The 18,684-nt window shown below is 39.5% G+C and overlaps 2 protein-coding genes and 1 long non-coding RNA gene across 3 annotated transcripts in view; 2 read left to right on the forward strand and 1 right to left on the reverse strand.

The window, feature by feature from the left end:
* Positions 1–18,684, reverse strand: part of LOC110052647 (sacsin-like) — a 38,913-nt gene that overhangs the window by 12,297 nt on the left and 7,932 nt on the right. Inside the window, exons 2-3 of the mRNA XM_089284479.1 lie at positions 17,446–17,508; positions 16,083–16,134 (exon numbers count right to left, since the gene is read on the reverse strand). The gene's annotated coding sequence lies outside the window, so the exon portion shown is untranslated. The remainder of the gene's footprint in view (positions 1–16,082; positions 16,135–17,445; positions 17,509–18,684) is intronic.
* Positions 8,401–13,408, forward strand: LOC149114874 (uncharacterized). The gene is made up of 2 exons (XR_016205934.1): positions 8,401–8,547; positions 11,433–13,408. It is a non-coding gene; the product is annotated as an uncharacterized LOC149114874 (long non-coding RNA).
* On the forward strand, positions 14,474–15,192 carry LOC149114875 (52 kDa repressor of the inhibitor of the protein kinase-like). The gene is given in 2 exon segments (XM_089284481.1): positions 14,474–14,863; positions 14,866–15,192. Coding segments are annotated over 2 exon segments (717 nt in total).

Raw genomic sequence — 18,684 nt, forward strand, 5'->3', positions numbered from 1 at the left:
ATTCTGAGTCCCCGACAGGAATCGAACCCATGACCTCCCGAACACCGCGCAGGTGCTCTATCCACTGAGCTACGAGAACTCATGGACAGCAAGGCCATTTAACTGAGTTCAGATATGACAGGTCTCCTGCGTACTGCTAGGATCAACGCTATCGAAGACATCGTGAGTAGTGATAAGTTAATAAAGATGGTGAATTTTAAGCTCGGAAATGAAATATGAAGGTGAATTAATCAACATGACACGAGCGTGGGACAAAGAAAAATTCAGTTAAATGACGTTGCTCTCCATGAGTTCTCGTAGCTCAGTGGATAGAGCACCCGCGCGGTGTTCGGGAGGTTATCGGTTCGATTCCTGTCGGGGACTAGCCACTCAGAATTTTTCTTTGTCCCACGCTCGTATATTAATTCACCTTCACATTTCATTTCCGAGCTTAAAATTCACCATCTTTATTAACTTATCACTGCCTTTGAATATATAGTCATATTTATATATCAAAATACTTGTATGATTATTATATTATTTTTATGATAGAGGGCCTGAATTAGGTCGGTTTCACTGATAGTTGAGAACTGGCCAAAATTTCAACTGTCAGCTGATTTTTAACTGGTAACTGAGATCTGTAATGTCTACTGGTGGCTGAGAAATGAGCTGACATAGCTGATAGCTAAGAAATTACCGAAAGTATCTCAGTAACTGAAGTTCCAGCATTACCATCAAGATCTTGAACATAAAATGGCCCAAAACCCCAACCCAAGAGAACGTTTGTTTAAAGTGAGGGTCTATCTGTTTTAATTCTAGAGGGGAGATGCATTTTTCATAGCATCTCACTTGGTTAGTTTTTATTGGTCTTCTTAATACTGCATTAAGCAATATTACATCCCGTTAATAAACCTGATATACAAGTCTTCCTCTTAAAGAGCGATGTTAAAATTGCAAGCGGTACACTGGAAAAGTTGAAAATTTCCATAGACATGTCAATTTTAATTTACAGTATGTAAATCTTGATTTACATTCTTTGTAAATTACAATTGACATGTTAGGGTTTTGTAAAATAAAATTACAGGAAATTTACGGCTTTTAGTACAGCATGTAAATGTTCTGTAAATAGTGATTTACGTTGTCTTTGTCGACAATGATCATTTGAAGAACATGTAAAAACCTGTAAAACATTTTACGCACTTTTACAGAATCTGCCTTTGTAAAAAACATGTAAATTGCTTTGCTAAACCATGTGAGAAACGTGTAAATAATTCAACCGAATGCTGTAAAAAGTCTGGAAATGTTATGTTTGTAACCCTGTAAAAACAATGTAAATGAAAGAAAGGGAGCCTGTAAGAAACATGTAAAATCCATGTAAATGGTAACCTAGAAGTTGCACGGGTGCGGTGGGGGGCTGTAAATAGCCTGTTAAAAACATGTAAATTAAAAAGGGGGACCTTGTAAAGGCTGTGAAAACAATTTAAATGAGATAATGGGGTTTTTTCGAAAAACTGTAAAGACCACGTTAATGTAAAATGGAGACTCTTAGAAAAAAAGATCTGAATTTAAGAGAAGGCCTACTTAAACCCTGCCAAAACCATGTAATGGAAAAGTGGGCTTATTTAATATAACTCTGGTGTAACGGTTCAACCAACGGAGACTGTTCAAATGATGTAAATTCCAAGTTACCGACAGGTTCGCGATCCTCTTGTTAACGGTTGGTTGGATTTTGCAAAGAAATAAGTGTAGTGTCTGCTGGGCTGCCTGTGGCTGCCTGTAACAAGTATTATGGGATAGGTCTTGTTGTTATGAAACACGTGTGCGTGAAAAACAGAAAAGCAAGGTTATACTGTCTTCAATGCAGCTTGGATGCGAACAAAAGAGTATTACAACTGGCGACGAGGATGAAAACCAATCGTCAATAGTCTCCTAAGGGAAAAGTACCGAAAATGGCGGTAAATATCGAATTTGGAAACATTAGTCCGTTCGACTGTACAGGCAACCCAACTAGCGTTGGTCCAAGATGGCGGCGTTGGAAACGTTCGTTCGAGTTTTTCCTTGAAGCTAAAGGCGTCAAAAACGATTCCCAGAGAAAGGCACTGCTCCTTCACTGCGCTGGGCAAGACGTACAGGATATTTTCGACACCCTGACCGACCCAGGACCAGTTCCAGAAAACGACTCCGCGTACGCAAAAGCCATGAGGTCACTAGATGCACATTTTGCACATCAGGTTAACATTCCCTTTGAAAGGCACCAGTTTCGTCAAGCAAAACAGGAAGAGTCAGAAACAGCGGAACAATTCGTGCTGAGATTGTTTCAGCTGTCGGAGAACTGCGAATTTGGAGAAGCCAAGGAGGAACATATCCGTGATCAATTGATCGACAAATGCAGGTCACACAACCTTCGCAAGAAATTGCTGGAAGCAAGCGGAGCGCTTACATTCCAAAAGGCGCGAGAGATTGCAAGATCAACGGAAGCGGCTGAAAGTCAAGCAAGATTGATAGAGAATGATTCCAAGGGTGATAGTGTACACGCGTTAAAGGATAAACAAGCTGATCACGGCACAAGGAAGAGAGGAAATTGCTACCGATGTGGGTTGGAAGGCCACTTCGCACGAGACCCGGAATGCAAGGCCAGATCTGTTACTTGCCAAAAATGTAAGAGGACTGGACACCTCACAAAGTTTTGTAGGACCAAGGGCGAAGATAAAACCAAGACAGGAAACGTTCGTCACGTGACCGAGGACGACGACTTTGCATTTACAGTTCAATTAGGTGCCAGAGACATACCAACAGTAGCCATTGAGCTTGGAGGAGTACAACTGGAGGGTGTGCTTGTTGATTCAGGATCCACTTGCAATGTCATTGACAGGGAGACGTGGGAGGTGCTCAAAAAGAAGAAAATCAAGTGTCAGTCATGGAAATCAAACAAGAAATTGTACTCTTATGGCTCGGAGGAACCAATCAACACTGCCGGTGAGTTTGAAGCTGAATTGTGTTATAAAGATAGACAATGTGCTGCACGTTTCGTTGTCGTGGAAGAGAAGGCAAGGCCAATACTCAGTCGACAGACCTCTGAACTGTTGGCAATATTGAAAATCGAGATTAACTCTGTCAGTGAGGAGAATTTGCTGAAGGAATTTGAGGGGATTTTTGTTGGAGTTGGAAAACTCAGCGACTTTCAGGCCAAACTTCATGTTGATGAATCAGTCCAGCCCATTGCCCAAAAGGTGAGACCCTCACCATTTGGATTAAGGGAGAAAATTGAGCAGAAACTAGAAGAACTTGTAAGCCATGACATCTTTGAGCTAGTTGAGGGGCCAACCCCTTGGGTAAGTCCTGTTGTCATAGTCCCTAAGCCTTCTGGAGACACTAGGCTCTGTGTAGATATGAGAACAGCTAACCAGGCCATAGTAAGGGAGCGCCACCCCAAACCCACAGTTGATGATGTTCTGTACCGACTCAATGGGAGCACGGTATTCAGCAAGCTCGATCTAAGATGGGGCTTTCATCAGATTGAATTAGAAGAACAGTTCAGAAAGATCACCACATTTATCACCCACAAGGGGCTGTTCAGGTATAAACGCCTGATGTTTGGTATCAGTTCTGCACCAGAACTTTACCAGCATACTATCCAACAAGTATTAGAGGGGTGTGAAGGCGCTTACAACATTGATGACGACATCATTATTCATGGTCGTACTGTTAAAAAGCATGATGTCAGGTTAAGGAAGACCTTCGAACGTATTCAAGAAAAGGGGCTTACTTTGAACAGGGACAAGTGTGCGTTCAGCATATCAAAACTGACTTTCATGGGATATTTATTGTCCAACCAAGGGATCGGGCCAACGGAGTCGCATGTGGAAGCAGTCATTGACACAAGAGAGCCTCAAAATGCAGAGGAGGTACGAAGTTTTCTGGCATTAGTGAACTTTAGCGCCAGGTTCATCCCAATTTAGCAAGCATTGCTGAGCCACTTCACAGGCTAACAAGGAAGCAAACTCCCTTTGTGTGGGGCACAGAGCAACAAGGTGCTTTTGATGCTCTGAAAGACAGCTTGGCAAATGCAGAAACCCTGGCATATTTCGACAGCAATGCAGAAGAAACCAGATGCTAGCCCTGTGGGTTTAGGAGCGGTCCTTACACAAGTTCAAGGAGGATGCGAACGAGTAGTCGCATACGCTAGCCACAGTTTAACAGATGTTGAGCGTAGGTACTCTCAGACAGAGAAAGAGGCACTCGGACTTGTCTGGGGTTGCGAGAGATTTCACGTGTACCTGTATGGAGTGGAATTCACCCTGCTGACTGACCACAAGCCCCTTGAGGTTAGCTACTCTACTAATTCCCGCAATTCAGCAAGGATAGAACGCTGGGTCCTGAGACTGCAGCCATACAGGTTCAAGGTGCAGTATATACCTGGTAAACAAAACATTGCTGACCCACTTTCACGTCTTAGAAAAGGAAAGGGGGTATGCATGAATGACGATGCAGAAGAGTTTATCCGGTTTGTGGCGGAAACGTCGACACCAGCAGCTATGTCTGTGCAGGAGGTTCAAGAAGAGTCATGGCTCGACCCAGAAATTTCACAGTTAAGAGAATGCATCACAACAGGAGAATGGAACAATGCCCCATCACAGTATAAAGCCGTAAGAAGTGAACTTTCCATTCTAGACGAGCTAGTCCTAAGAGGAACAAGATTGCTTATCCCAGCAAAATTACGCGACAGAGTGGTAGATCTGGCACACGAAGGACATCAGGGGTTGACAAAGACAAAACAGAGACTCCGCAGCAAGGTCTGGTGGGCTGGAATTGATAGGCAAGTTGAAGCAAAATGCAAGACATGCCATGGCTGCCAGTTGGTTGGTTTGCCCACACCACCGGAACCCTTGAAACATACTGAGTTCCCCAGTCAGCCCTGGCAAGATCTAGCAGCAGATTTGATGGGGCCCCTACCTTCCGGAGAGTATGTATTCGTCGTCGTGGACTACTATAGTCGTTACTTTGAAGTAGACATCCTCAAGTCTGTAACATCTGCCACCATTATAGGAAGCCTGGAGAGAATATTCTGTACGCACGGTCTCCCGCAGTCGCTAAAAACAGATAATGGACCACAATTCACGTCCGAGGAATTTGGAACATTTTTGAAAACAAACGGCATACAGCATAGAACCTCCACGCCCTTGTGGCCTCAAGCAAACGGGGTGGTAGAACGCCAAAACAGAAGTCTACTCAAAACCTTGAAGATTGCCGAAGCAGAAAAGAAGGACTTAAAGGTAGAGATGAGGAAGTTCCTAACAGCCTACAGGACCACACCTCATAGCAGCACTGGAGTCTCTCCAGCCAAATTGTTGTTTAACAGAGAGATAAGGTCAAAGATCCCTGAGCTGACAAAGTGTGAATACATTGACAGCGAAGCACGAGACCGAGACGCAGAAATGAAACAGAGGAGAACCGACTATGCCGATGAACGAAGGGGAGCGCAGGAGAACAGTCTAGCTCCTGGCGACCAAGTGCTGTTGAAACAAGGGAAGGAAAATAAGCTGTCAACCACTTTCGAGGATGCACCTTACAAGGTCACCAATAAATATGGCAACGAAGTCACAGTTACATCGCCTGAAGGAGCTAACTACAAGAGAAATGTAACTGAGGTGAAGAAGTACCTGAAGGCAAGCGATGGACCAGACCAACAAAGCACAGGAGACAGTGTTACAGGTGGAGGTTCCAGCATTACCCCTGAGGCCAACTAGAGAAAGGAGGACACCAGAGTATTTAAATGATTATGAACTCTATTGACATTAAGGAGAACACTTGGAGTTACCTTAGTTCTATTATTAACTCTATTGGACTTTATGCACTCTATCGATGTTAGGAGTGGAACACTTTGAGTTACTTAGTATGCTTATGAACTCTGTTGAAACTTGAACAGCAAGAAACGGGACACTGAACAGTGAACTTTTTGAGAGTTTTCCAGGTCGAAACGTTCAAACAGAGTTATTCCAGTCATGTTGAAATTTGTTAACCAGTTAATTAGCACTTTAATCCAAGGAAAAGAGGGGTTGTAGTGTCTGCTGGACTGCCTGTGGCTGCCTGTAACAAGTATTATGGGATAGGTCTTGTTGTTATGAAGCACGTGTACGTGAAAAACAGAAAAGCAAGGTTATACTGTCTTCAATGCGGCTTGAATGCGAACAAAAGAGTATTGCAATAAGTGAAAAGTTACCTCGGCCAGGGTAAACTTGGGGGGAGGGGGAGGGGGAAGATAGAGAAAGGGTTGTCTCGGGTAACCGAGAACATATAAATGGGACCTTTTAAAGGCGCGTAAAGTTAAAGTGTAACACCGCCGTAAAGCTCCGTAAACCTACCGTGAAGCCTCCATTAAGGTGCCTTTTACGTTGAAGCATTTGAACTTCTCTAAAGTCCAAGTGTGTGTAATAGTGTGCTTTAAATTGAAGTTGGGTTAGAAGGTATGCACCAATCTAAATCGCTGCACTGATCGACACCGCACTAAGCTGTCTTCTTGTGAACTTTCCGCGCACCCACCCACAGCGACAAAATAAAACTAGAATTGTTACTGCACATGCAGGCGTCCCAAGCTTACGTCTCTAGAAAAGAGAAAAATTAATTCTCGGACACGTACGTATTTATTCATGAAGGTCCATGAAAGCGTCACGTGTTGTGTGAGTTCAAGACGGAAAGAGCCATGGTGACCGAGTTTGAACTGACGCGGAGTTAAGTTAGGCAGGGAACCGTCAGGGACACCCAACGACCGTTTTCTCTGGAATGCTTTTAAACGCTGTTTTAGGCTATCTGGAGTACTTTCAAAGCTCTGTAGGTTAATTTTAGGTCGCGCTAAAAAAATTTATCTGTTCGGTTATTCTAGAGGAACTTGAGTATTCTCGAACTTATTAGGGCTTTTTTGTCCATTTCCCGAAAACGTTAGGTCTTATCGCCTTTCCGAAGATGATAGCTGACTTTTTTTCGGTACCCAAAATGACATTTTTAACAATCCGAAAACAACAGACATTAAATTTCTCATATCACGAAAGTTCGAGGTCACAATTGTGCCCCTGAGCCGTTGAGAATGAACGAAATATCATCGATTTAGAGCGTCAAATATTCCGAAACATGAACATTCTACAGGTAAGATTAATACAACCAAGTCTGCCCTTGCATGTTCACTGTTTTTTTTGTTTGTTTGTTTGTTTGTTTTTTGTTTTTTTGGTGATTTCTACCGTTTTGTGCTTTCATTGCCATCACTAGGGACTTTAAGCAGCGGGAACGCGGACGGCGACGGGGACGCCGAAACCTGTGAGAAGGCTGGGGAGAGAACGCCGTTGTGGCGGGAATTCACAAACATTAAGCAGCACCGTCGGAAACCGCGGTTTCCGCACGGTCAAGCTTATTGACATTATTGATATTCGTCCTCTGTTTATCAGGATGAACTAGGATGACTTCATTGAAAGGAGTTCGCAATCAACTCTTGATAATCCACGATGAAGGTGTGTTAAACGATGACGAACTTCTACTCTTGAATGATTTAAACCGGTCTATTAAATGATCTCGACCAACTTTATGATTCCTTTCCTGATTTCAACTTCGATGGTTTGAAGACGACGAGTGCCTGACCGAATTTCGCTTCCACGAACGTAACTTGCCCCTTGGCCCCCTTCTCGCTGAGTTGTACAATGAAATAAATGAACTTATTATCAGCAGATGTTTAATCAGACTGGCGCGACAAATGCAAATCAGTATGCCGACTGATAAAGATCTATAAAGTAAACCCTGATCTTACGACTGAAAATGGAAACAGCTACGCAAGTTTTAATGGTGTCTACCCTTTGAAATGTGTTAGAATTTCACCATAATGAGCCATTTGACATTTGAGTACTTCTTGAAAGGAAAAATTTCGATTGAAATTCGTGTAAGCTGTTTTTATTTACATAAGCTTTCAAAAAGATATTTCACCAGATTTCACGATACTCACATGTTCGCCGACTGGCTTGAGTTCGCTTCAGATTTCTCGACCTTTCTTTAAAATGAAATATCTCACACAACAAGAGAAAAAAAGCATTAAAGTTCCTCGAAATTTGTAACACGGGTTATTTAGCGTTGACACAGCAGAGGAAACGAAAGCGAAAACTCACGTTTTCAGACAACGCAAAATGAGCTTCACTCACGTCGGGCCCGAACGCAGAACGTCAACCTGTTTCCCGCCAATCATGCGCTGTGGACCTCTTGGCTTTTCCCTGATCTTATCGCGTTCCCGTCGCCGTCCGCGTTGTCGTTGCTTAAAGTCCCTACTGTTATCCCAGTCCCTTCATAAGAACATAGCAGCCTTGTGAGTGCCCGATCTCCAACAAGCAGGAACCAGCGGTCTTCATGTTAGGTACCAGGTTCTCTCGGTTCTTCCGCCATTTTTAGGAGTCGCAGTTCGTTGGAACTTGCATCGAACTCGAGCTCTGTTTTAGCGGACCAGAATCCACTCTACCTTCGCTTCGTCACCGTGCATGCTTTCAAGGCAAAGTTTCCCGTTACCCAGATAGCGATTACAGGCAACAGCAACAACAGGTAAGCAAGTTTTGCATAAATTGAACGAGTAGAGTAAAGTAACGTCAATGAAGATACATTTCGTTTTGCCTTTGGTTGTGAATGTGTCATTATCAAGTTACATTGCTTGTGGAATCGACTTTGGTGATGTTTACCTGCCGTGCATAAAGAGCTTTATTATCTGTTATTATCTGTTCTCAATAACTGAGTAAGAGCATGCGACATTTGTTATTGGCTTATTTGCACCCTATGATTCCTTCTGATGCATGCTCTTGTAAGGATACGTTGCCCTCTGATGTGAATGCTAGTAAGCTAAAATGTAATGTACCATCTTCAGCAGAGAAATTTCCCTTATGCTAGTGTAAGTATTCTGAAGTTACTCAAGTGTCTACAGTTGTACCTGCATGCAAGTTACAATATGCTGTTATACACAACTGTACATGGACATTGCACCCACTGGTACTGATAGTAAGTTAACTGTTGTGGAATTTTCTCTCTCACAAAAAAAAAAAAAAAACTAAGATACTTTATAAAGCAGTATACATGTACCTCAAACTGTCATGAAAACTACACAGGACTTGAAAAAAAAAAAGGAAGAGTAACTTGCCCAGGCAGGAAAATCTACTTTTCTTGGACGACAAAGTATAGTCAATCGATTATTTGATAACAATCAATAGAAATTAGTCAATGATATCAGAAATCAATAAAAGGATTCGTCATGAGTAATCGATTGTGATCAAATTTTCAATAAGCATTATCGATTTTTTCTTTATCGATGTGTTAACGATTTTGCTGATACTAGCATATCTTTTAAGCAACATTTAATAAGAAAGAAATGAACAAAAGATATAAAGTGAAATATGAAATCATGAATACAATTACATAAAAACATAACATTATATCTTGTAAACAGAGTATTTTGCTGGCATACATGTATGAGGGACTATGTTTTGGGGGTCTTTGGTAGTGCCTTTGAAATGTACACAAAAAAGTTACAATCAAACATTGTGTTGAGGGACACAGTTTTTCTACAGTTTATGTGAACTAACAAAGAGAGACTAACTTTCAATTGATTTTCTAATGACTGATAAATCTGGCAAAATCAAATCGATAACTTGAAACTTCTCTAGCATGTGAGTATGAATTTCTTTCAATTGATTGATAACACTGATAACACTTACATTAATTTCAATTTATTGATTTATATCAATTTATGGATCGATTTCAATCGATTGCCTTACCCTGGGATGACCAGACAGCGCTTTAGAGCCCTGTTACAACTGTACATTTTACTTGTACGAAATTGGGCTCTTACCAAATACATGTAGGTTTCATTTGTCATGCATCTGTTCAGTAGTAGCAGGGCAGGAAAAAAAATTGTAAGTCACTTGTCCAGTGGGCCAGTCAATTTCAGTTTTCACTTGCCCCCACTTAAATATTAGTTGCCAAAGTGGTGGCCAGTAAGGAAATCAGAGGACAAATGCAAACGAAGTACGTTCGGATACCTAACTAATTCTTGCTTTCAACCTAATAATTAAGTAACTAATCTTTAGGTCTTAAGTTTTGAAATGGAATGACTGGAAATTATCATTTATCAAGCTGGCATTTTTAGTCAGACTCACAAGACTACTGAGACTACATTGTAATTTCACTTGCCCGCCGGGCCACTGAACTTCTATTTTCACTTGCCCAAGAGCAAAATTTACTTGGCTGAGGAAATCAGACCTGGGTTTTTTCCTGCCTTGAGTAGATCACAGATAACATCAAAATGTGGTAAAAACAAAAAATATTCACATAAGCCTTTACCAGAGTGTGTCACAGAATCTGTGAATTTTTCAGCCGTGTGTCACTGATGTTCTTACCACATTTTGATGTCTTCTGTGATCTATTACTGAACAGATGCACGAAAACATGGAATCTATCTGCTTTGTAATACATAACAAAGAAACAAAAACAAATGTTTATGACATCATTTGTACCTTTGTCCACCAATAGAGCATAAGTGCGTGTAAGAAACAATCAAATTGTGCCTGCAAATAACTTGACTTATTATTTAAACATTGTTTGATAGGAGTTTGAGTTATTTTGCATGTATATTACGGTGTAGAAGATAGTGAACATTGAATATTTACTGCCACAGATTTTGAGTTTAGTTCTTCTACATCCTCTGACATTCAGTGCCTTCCAATCAGAGATGCAAAGTTTTTGTCATACAGCAGCTACAGATGTAGATGTAAGATCTGTTTGGTTGACGAATATTCAGGGCTCAAAATAATGGCCGGTCAACGGACAATGTCTGGCCAGAATGGTGACTTGACTGGCATAAAACTTCACTCGCCGGTCACATTGACCAGTCATGTCATGTTGAGACGGTCACGTTCATTCTTGAATGAACAATCAAATCCCCAACTGTAAATCTGAGAGTTTTAATCTCTTTTTTATTGTGACCTCTCACGAAAACATACATGAACGCATATCTGTTCAAATGGCTTAAGACCATTCGCTTGCTGTTTGTCTTGCATTCAAGATCGATAGGAATGCCATTCGAGCGACTGGGGTTAAATCCATTCAGAAAAATATTAAGCCAATTTTTAAACAGTCTAGCAGTGACTAGAACAAACAAATTATATTTGTAGGTTTAATTAGGCTAACATTACATGTACTTGATTTTTTTGTAAATATCTTGACCGGTCAGAAACGAGACATGACCGAGCTAAAATTACTTTGGCCGGTCAACATGACCGGCTACAGTCCAATTTCAAAGGTCACAGTATAAATTGGAATGATAAGAAACAAAATAATAACTCCAGTGTAAAATTTGCTGATTGATATCATACACAGAATTTGCTGATTCATATACAGATATAACTTATCTTATTTAACGAAATGTCTCATGTTTCTTGTAGGATGAAGCAAAATTGGGAGTGGTCCATACATGCATACTCCTTGGCATTGATGCTTGATCAGGAAAAAAGCAGCAACTGAGAAGTCTACAGTACTTATGACTCTATAAGGGGTCCAAGGCCCATTTCTTGAAGGCCCTGGAAACTTTTCGGGCCCACAAAGCCATCTTTAATTGAGCGGTGTCTAAAAACTAAGAGCTGTATATGCCTGAAACTTCTTGTGTGAAGGGAACCTCTGTTCATGTTGAGAATAAGCGAATAAAACAGCTCTGTAAGCATAAGATTTCAGATTTTGGAATGGCTTTCTGGGTGCGAAACCTTTCTGGGACCTTCGAGAAATGGGCCTCTGGTGCATTACAGTCTAATATGGTGACCTTCAACACTCTGATATGCTCTGGCAGCTTTCTGGCATAAATTCAACCACTTTAAACATTATTTTTAATGCTTTGAAGTATCACCTACCTGTGTTAGTGAATTAGCATTAAATTTAAATATGTTAGATTGCTAGGTTGATAATTATTGTTCAATACAGCAGCTATCAGATTTCATCATAAAAAGCAACGGCTATGTTTACATACATGTAGTACCAGAACAATAATTTATTAACTTATGTTGTGTTATGGGAACTATGGTACTAGATAGGCCTTTCAATTTCAACAGGCCCCTACGAATTGTTGCTGTTATTGTTGTTTACAGTACAGTTTCTTATCACAAAAAAAAGTAAAATTTTGGATCTTCACCAGTCTGAATATTGTTTCCAGTGAATGTCTTGTCAGGGGTCCAAAATGTTTGTACTGTTTGGATTCTGTACAGTTTTGGAAAAAGAAGGAAACTGTGACTTTGTAAACATAGCCTAAAAGATGTCAGAAGCCTTGTTTTATGTTATGCAATGTAGTATTCCTTTGGCATGAGTGTTTTTATGATGAAATTAAAATTTAGATCTCTATCTTGTGGTAAATGTTTTTTTTCCTATTTTCTGTTATTTTAAAAGAACAATTCATTCTATGAAAAAAGTTGATCAATACTTAACACTTAGATTGCAGTAATTTTCATAATAAGGTAAAGGTAAAGTCTGCATACGAGCCACGTGGCCCAACAGGCTGGAGCTTATCCCGCTTTCTGTAGCAGGAAGCGACTAGGACTATTTCTACTCCCCCTGGGTGAGATGCCAGTCCATTGCAGGGTTACCCCACCATTAACCTCGCTGGTACTCACTTATACACCTGGGTGGAGAGGTACTGAGAGTAAAGTGTGTTGCCCAACAACACAACAGAATGTACCCGCCTAGGGCTTGAACCAGGGCCACTCGATCAGGAGTTGAGCGCACTACATGTAACTTCGAGGCCATCATGCCTCCCACATTTTTCATAATAATTATTGAGGCTAATTTAATCCTACATTAACTACTTAGTTAGAAAAAACAGTTTATTCATTCATTTTATGACAAAGTTATTATCATTATGTTACATTTGACTTTGTGAATTTAGTCTATATTTAAGACAGTTATCCATTCGCAAACAATTTTAATTTAGTAATACACCTAAATTGCAATATTTTTACTAGTTGTAGCTGACAACAGTATAGTTCTTAATTATGAATTAAATAGAGCTTATTTATGAATTAAATAGAGCTGAATATGACATGGTTTCGCACAATCTTGAAAAGGACTTGAATTTTACTAATCTTCTTGAAAAGTGCTTGAATTCGGGTAAAGGAGCTCAGCCATGGTATTTTGAAATATTTTGGCCATGCGCAAAATTACATTTAAGTCGTTTTGTTATGGATAGAAAGAAAAGAAAACATGTTTTATTTGTTGCAATGTATACATTGTAAACCTTGTTCATGGCATATAAAAACTATTTGAATTTTACTGAGTTTGTACTGATTGCAATAAATTTCTGATTCTCTATAAATTTGCATATTTTCTACTATTATGATTAAGGTCAACAGATTTGATTACAATAAAACAGTACATTCCATGTGTTTTTCTTCAAGTTATTATTTACAAGTTATTTATCGTACAGGGTTTCTGCCTCCCTTTTTTGATTTCCATGTTATTTAAAGGCTCCCTTTTTCGATTCCCACGTTATTTACAGGCTCCCTTTTTTGATTTCTATGTTATTTCCAGGCTCCCTTTTTCGATTTACTTGTTCTTTATAGGCTCGCTTTTTCAATTTACACGTTATTTACAGGCTCCCTTTTTCCATTTACATGTTATTTACAGACTCCCTTTTTCCATTTACATGTTATTTACAGGCTCCCTTTTTCGATTTACATGTTATTTACAGGCTCCCTTTTTTGATTTACACGTCCTTTACAGGCTCCTGTTTTCATTTTCCATGTTCTTTACAGCCTCCCTTTTTTTTATTTACATGTTATTTACAGTATTTTGGCAACCTCCCTGTATTAAATTTACCTGTTATTTACAGGTTTCCAGGTTGAATCACAAGAAATTTACAGGCTATTTACAGTATTTGCAGGAACAGTTTACATGTTATTTACATGATCTTAGCCCTTTGCTTTGAAACATTTACAGTGTTTTCTTCATCATTTACATGTTTCACTTGAAATATTTACATGTTTTTCACATGAAACCTCCAAAACATGTAAAAGGGGAAAAATCATGTAAATTATTCTTTACAGTCTCTTTCTGATTATTTACATGTTTTAATTCAGAGGTGGATCCAGGGGAGGGGTTGAGGGAGTTGCAACCCCCCCCCCCCCCCCCCCCTTTGAGCAGCATTTTCTTTTTTTGGTTATTTTGTTTGATTCTTCCTACAAATAATAGAATAAAATTGTTTTTTACAAAGTTGTTTCACTTCCACCATTCGACTGCTTTTCAAGTTTTGAAAAGATAATGTACATTTCGCGACTGCTGTGGAGGATATTACTTGCAAGAAGGTCGTATCAGGATCACGTCATCAGACAGGATCAGATATAACAGGCGACATGAACAGGTGAAATTCATTCAAACGTAAACAAGTGGGATTGGGACCAAGCGAATGTTTGAGTATTATTGAAGTGTGTTCAACGTTGGACGGAAAATGAAGAAAATAACAGATTTTTATACAAAGAAATCAGGTAAGTTTGTGGTTCAGAACAAAGAAATATTAGACCTTGCTGAGAAACTGGGAATCGTTGAAGCTATTCCCAGAAAGACAAGCATACAGAGGAATCGCTCAAACATTCCCAGTTCTAGTCCAATTGATCATTACAAAAAATCTGTGCCTATTCCCCTTCTTGATTCCCTGATTAGTCAAATGCAAGACCGATTTTCTGATGAGGATTGCCACGCCCGTCACTTGCTTTATCTAGTACCCTCAATCATAGTTAAAAACACCCTGGAGCTATCTGAAGCAACAGAAGGCATGCTGTTCTGGGAGAATGACCTTCCATTTCCCAAATCCCTTGGGAATGAGCTGCGAAGATGGCAAATTAAACGATGTGGCAGTCAGCAGAGAAGGAACTTCCAAGCAATCTTTTATTAGCACTTGGCGCGTGTGACGAGGATGCTTTTCCAAACATCCATTGTCTTCTGCTCATTGCGTGCACCCTACCAATCAGTAGTGCGGAAGCTGAGCGGCCCTTTTCGTTCATGAAACGGATCAAAACCTGCACCAGATCAACGATGTCTGAAGAGCGCTTTTCAGATCTTGCTGTTATTGCTATGCATTACCATGAGAGATTCGAGGTAGACGAGATATGCAAGGCCTTTGTAAAAGCTCATCCTGGAAGACTATTTCAGGCTACGTTGTTTGATTAATCAGGTATGTAGAGAAATGACAAATAACTATTGATGATACTGCTGTCCCTTTCAATCATGCATTATTATTTTTGGGTTCCTGGCTGAGAAATAAGATAAATTCCAGATTTTATATCATGACTTCACAACTCTTTTGAAGTCTCGGGAATGCTGCAAAAGGCGTTTTAGAGGGAAAAATCGGAAATATTAATTTTTGGGGGGGGGGGAGGTGCATGGCTCCGGACCCCTTAAGAGCTCGTGCCAGAGGTACGGGGCCGTAACTCTCCTTCCACACCATTGGCGTTAAAGGTTACTACAATAGTGTACAACCCCCCCTTTCAGAAATTCCTGGATCCACCCCTGTAATTACATGATATTTACATACTCTGTAAATTTTCAACTTTTCCAGTGGGTGGGAAATAGCTCAGAATCTAATTTCCCTATAACCATTCTGCATATCCCAACAACTTTTCCAAAGTAAGGGGAAGGGGGAGGAAAAGAAAAAGGAAGAAAAGGGTGACACAAGGATATTTTAAATTTGAGGGCTTCCGCCCCGTAACAGCATGACATGCGTCTTCGCAAAAAGTAAACAATCAAAATCATGTCAGGTCTTGAGTGTAGTTCAAAGAATGATAGGGTCTATTGCTTCTTCAAACACCGCTGTTCTGTGAGACTACAAAATAAAATCTTTGCCAAGTACTTGGCCATGGGTTTGACCTTTGGCGCAGATCGCTTCTCTTCCTCATCCCCACCCCCCTCCCCCTCACCTCTCCCCTTGGGAAGGCCTGATACTCAGGTTACCGAAAACTAAAAAATACGCGCATGGCTCATGATCATGTGAAGAGTTTCTTTCTGTCAAAGGATACTATATTTCAGTTAATTATTTATGCTGTAAAAGGACTGATACGTACCCGAGTTAAGCAATACATCAAATTGTGTTAACTATCCCAGAATTGAACTGACCTAAAAGACAAAAATTACACTTATAATCTTTTGAAAATTATAACGATAATTTATTAAAATAACAACGATAATTCACTAAAATTTTATAGTTGTTTACAACTACAATTTATTAAAATATTAAAATCATTACGATAACAATGGCGCACTATTCTTGATAAGTGCTTAGTGGGTTAGTCTCTGTTACGACTTTAAAGCTTAAATAATTTATGAAACTTCATTTGAATTAGCATATCAGACAATGTGGTGTATTTTGTAGTATTTCCAAACATCAAGAGAAAAGTCGAAAATATGATTTGAATAGATCATTTTTAATGTCAGACATTCAGCTGTGTTTTGCTGTATCTCCTCAATCCAAAATTAATGGTCTAACGAGCGAATGGAGAAATAAAATTGTCTCTCAGTCCGGGTGGCCCTCATCTAAATGGGTTGTGAACAAGTTTAAGGTGTTTTTATAATATATATTTATAGAAAACCCAAAACCATAGAGTATCTCTTTTGGCTCTTCTTGCCTACAGGGTTCTCTCAAATGGCCGACCGAACCGGTTCAGCTTGAACATATTGAAACGCCTTTCAAAAAACATACATTCTATTAAGTCACACAATTTTAGCGCATCCAAAGTGATTTTCAAATTATATTGTTATTTTGTATGGTTGTCCACATTATTCTTATTCGGGATTAGTGAATTGTGTTTTAGCAAAACTACTAAAACCTTAAACGCAAATGGTGTAACTTAGGCTCAAATTGGCAAAAATTTAACATGTTCAGCTTCAGACCAAAAATTAGACGTTCTCACAACATTCCATGCGTTATACAGAATGTAGATCCGGCATTTTGGCAAGGCATCTACATAACCTAAGCATAGGCACAAAACTCCCCAAAAATGCCATTTCAGAAAGGCTTTTGTATATCAACAGGTACGAATAGCTACTGATTCTCTTTAAACTATTGTTCCCAAGGTCATAAACTAATACTGTAATCTCCCTGCATCCTCTCACTCTCTTTACTTATATTGTAGGTTTTTCAAGGTATCTGTTGAGGTAGCTAATTTCGCTTCCTTCTTCTACACAAATGAGTGTCCAAGTGATAGTCGTCGGCTATTTTGTTAGTAACTGACATTTACATTTTTGAAAGCACTATTTCTTCAGCATTCAACCGTGCATGGAGTAAAACGTTAAAAGAAAATCTCTTACAGTGAAAACAAAGGCTGTAATTTAGGAATTGATTGAAAAGTGAAAGGTAGGTGTACGTGCATAGAATGTTGTGGAAGCACGATTCCAAAGCCAGCATACAGCTAACATATATATACCTACCCATGAGCATGATTACAGATTCGCCAAAAATAGCTCCCTGTTCTTCCTTCACCTGGTAATAATCTAAAGAAGGCAACATTTAAGAGTCCCTGTCCATAAATATGGAAAATAACTCGGCAAGGGTCGAAAATTCGATTTCGCTCATATTCCTATGGTAGATAGGCTAGGGCATGACAAAAACTACTGGATAGTCTTTTTGGCAGAATATCCTTTTATTCCAAAGAAATATGCAAATTACCAAAGTCCGTTAAAATCGTCATTTGACGCACCATTTTATTAAACAAGTTTGAGAGCCTCGCATGCAAAACCACATCATTCTTCCTTCTTTAAAACACTCAAATATTTTTGTGCAATGTTTAATTGTGTACCGGGTTGATTTTAGGGAATGTTGCGGTTTTTGTTGGGTGCAGAATAATTAAATTTCGAAGACATGTATTTCATTCACTTTAAAGTACTTCGTAAAAATAACTGATTTTGACCATGTGCGAAACCTTCAAATGGATTAAGCTTCTGGTGGTTGAATCGCAGAAGGATGGTCTACAGATTCCTGTAAAAGTTTCTTTGGGAAAATGATTGTGAGCGACGCGAGAGCTTTTCAAAGTACGTTAAAAATGCATATATTTGACCATCCGTCGTCAAATTTCAATTTACGGGCTAGACATATATTTTAGCAAGCGCCACATGTCTTGAGCTATATTAAGTTGAAATAGACACAGAGCTGATAATTTCGAAATGTTCTAACCTTATTTGCTGTAAAAGACAGGTGCAAAAGCCGATTTGACGTGTTTCTGTCACCATTCGTCGCACATAGAGCAGAAGTTTGCTTTTGTTTACACAACGTCCGATGTACATCGCCAACTGTCAACTTATCTAATGGTCGAATATCATGAGTCTCTGATATGGAACGCCAGAACTGTCTTATGATACTTTTTTTATTATATTGGGTGGTTATGTCATTATATTGAGTAGTTATGTTATTATATTCGGTGATTAACTCATTATACTCGGTGCTTATTCCATTATACTCGGTGCTTATGTCTTTATATGCGGTGCTGTCTTCATTATATTCGGTGCTTATTCCATTATATTCGGTGCTTCCCTCGTTATATTCGGTGTTTTCTTCGTTATATTCGGTGCTTTTTTCCTTATATTCGGTGCTGTCTTTATTATATTCGGTGCTTATTCCATTATATTCGGTGCTTACTTCATTATATTCGGTGCCTACTTCATTATATTCGG

The sequence above is a fragment of the Orbicella faveolata genome, unplaced genomic scaffold (genome assembly GCF_042242905.1).
Source record: "Orbicella faveolata isolate gen_17 unplaced genomic scaffold, um_ofav_v1 contig_13, whole genome shotgun sequence".
Taxonomy (NCBI): domain Eukaryota; kingdom Metazoa; phylum Cnidaria; class Anthozoa; order Scleractinia; family Merulinidae; genus Orbicella; species Orbicella faveolata.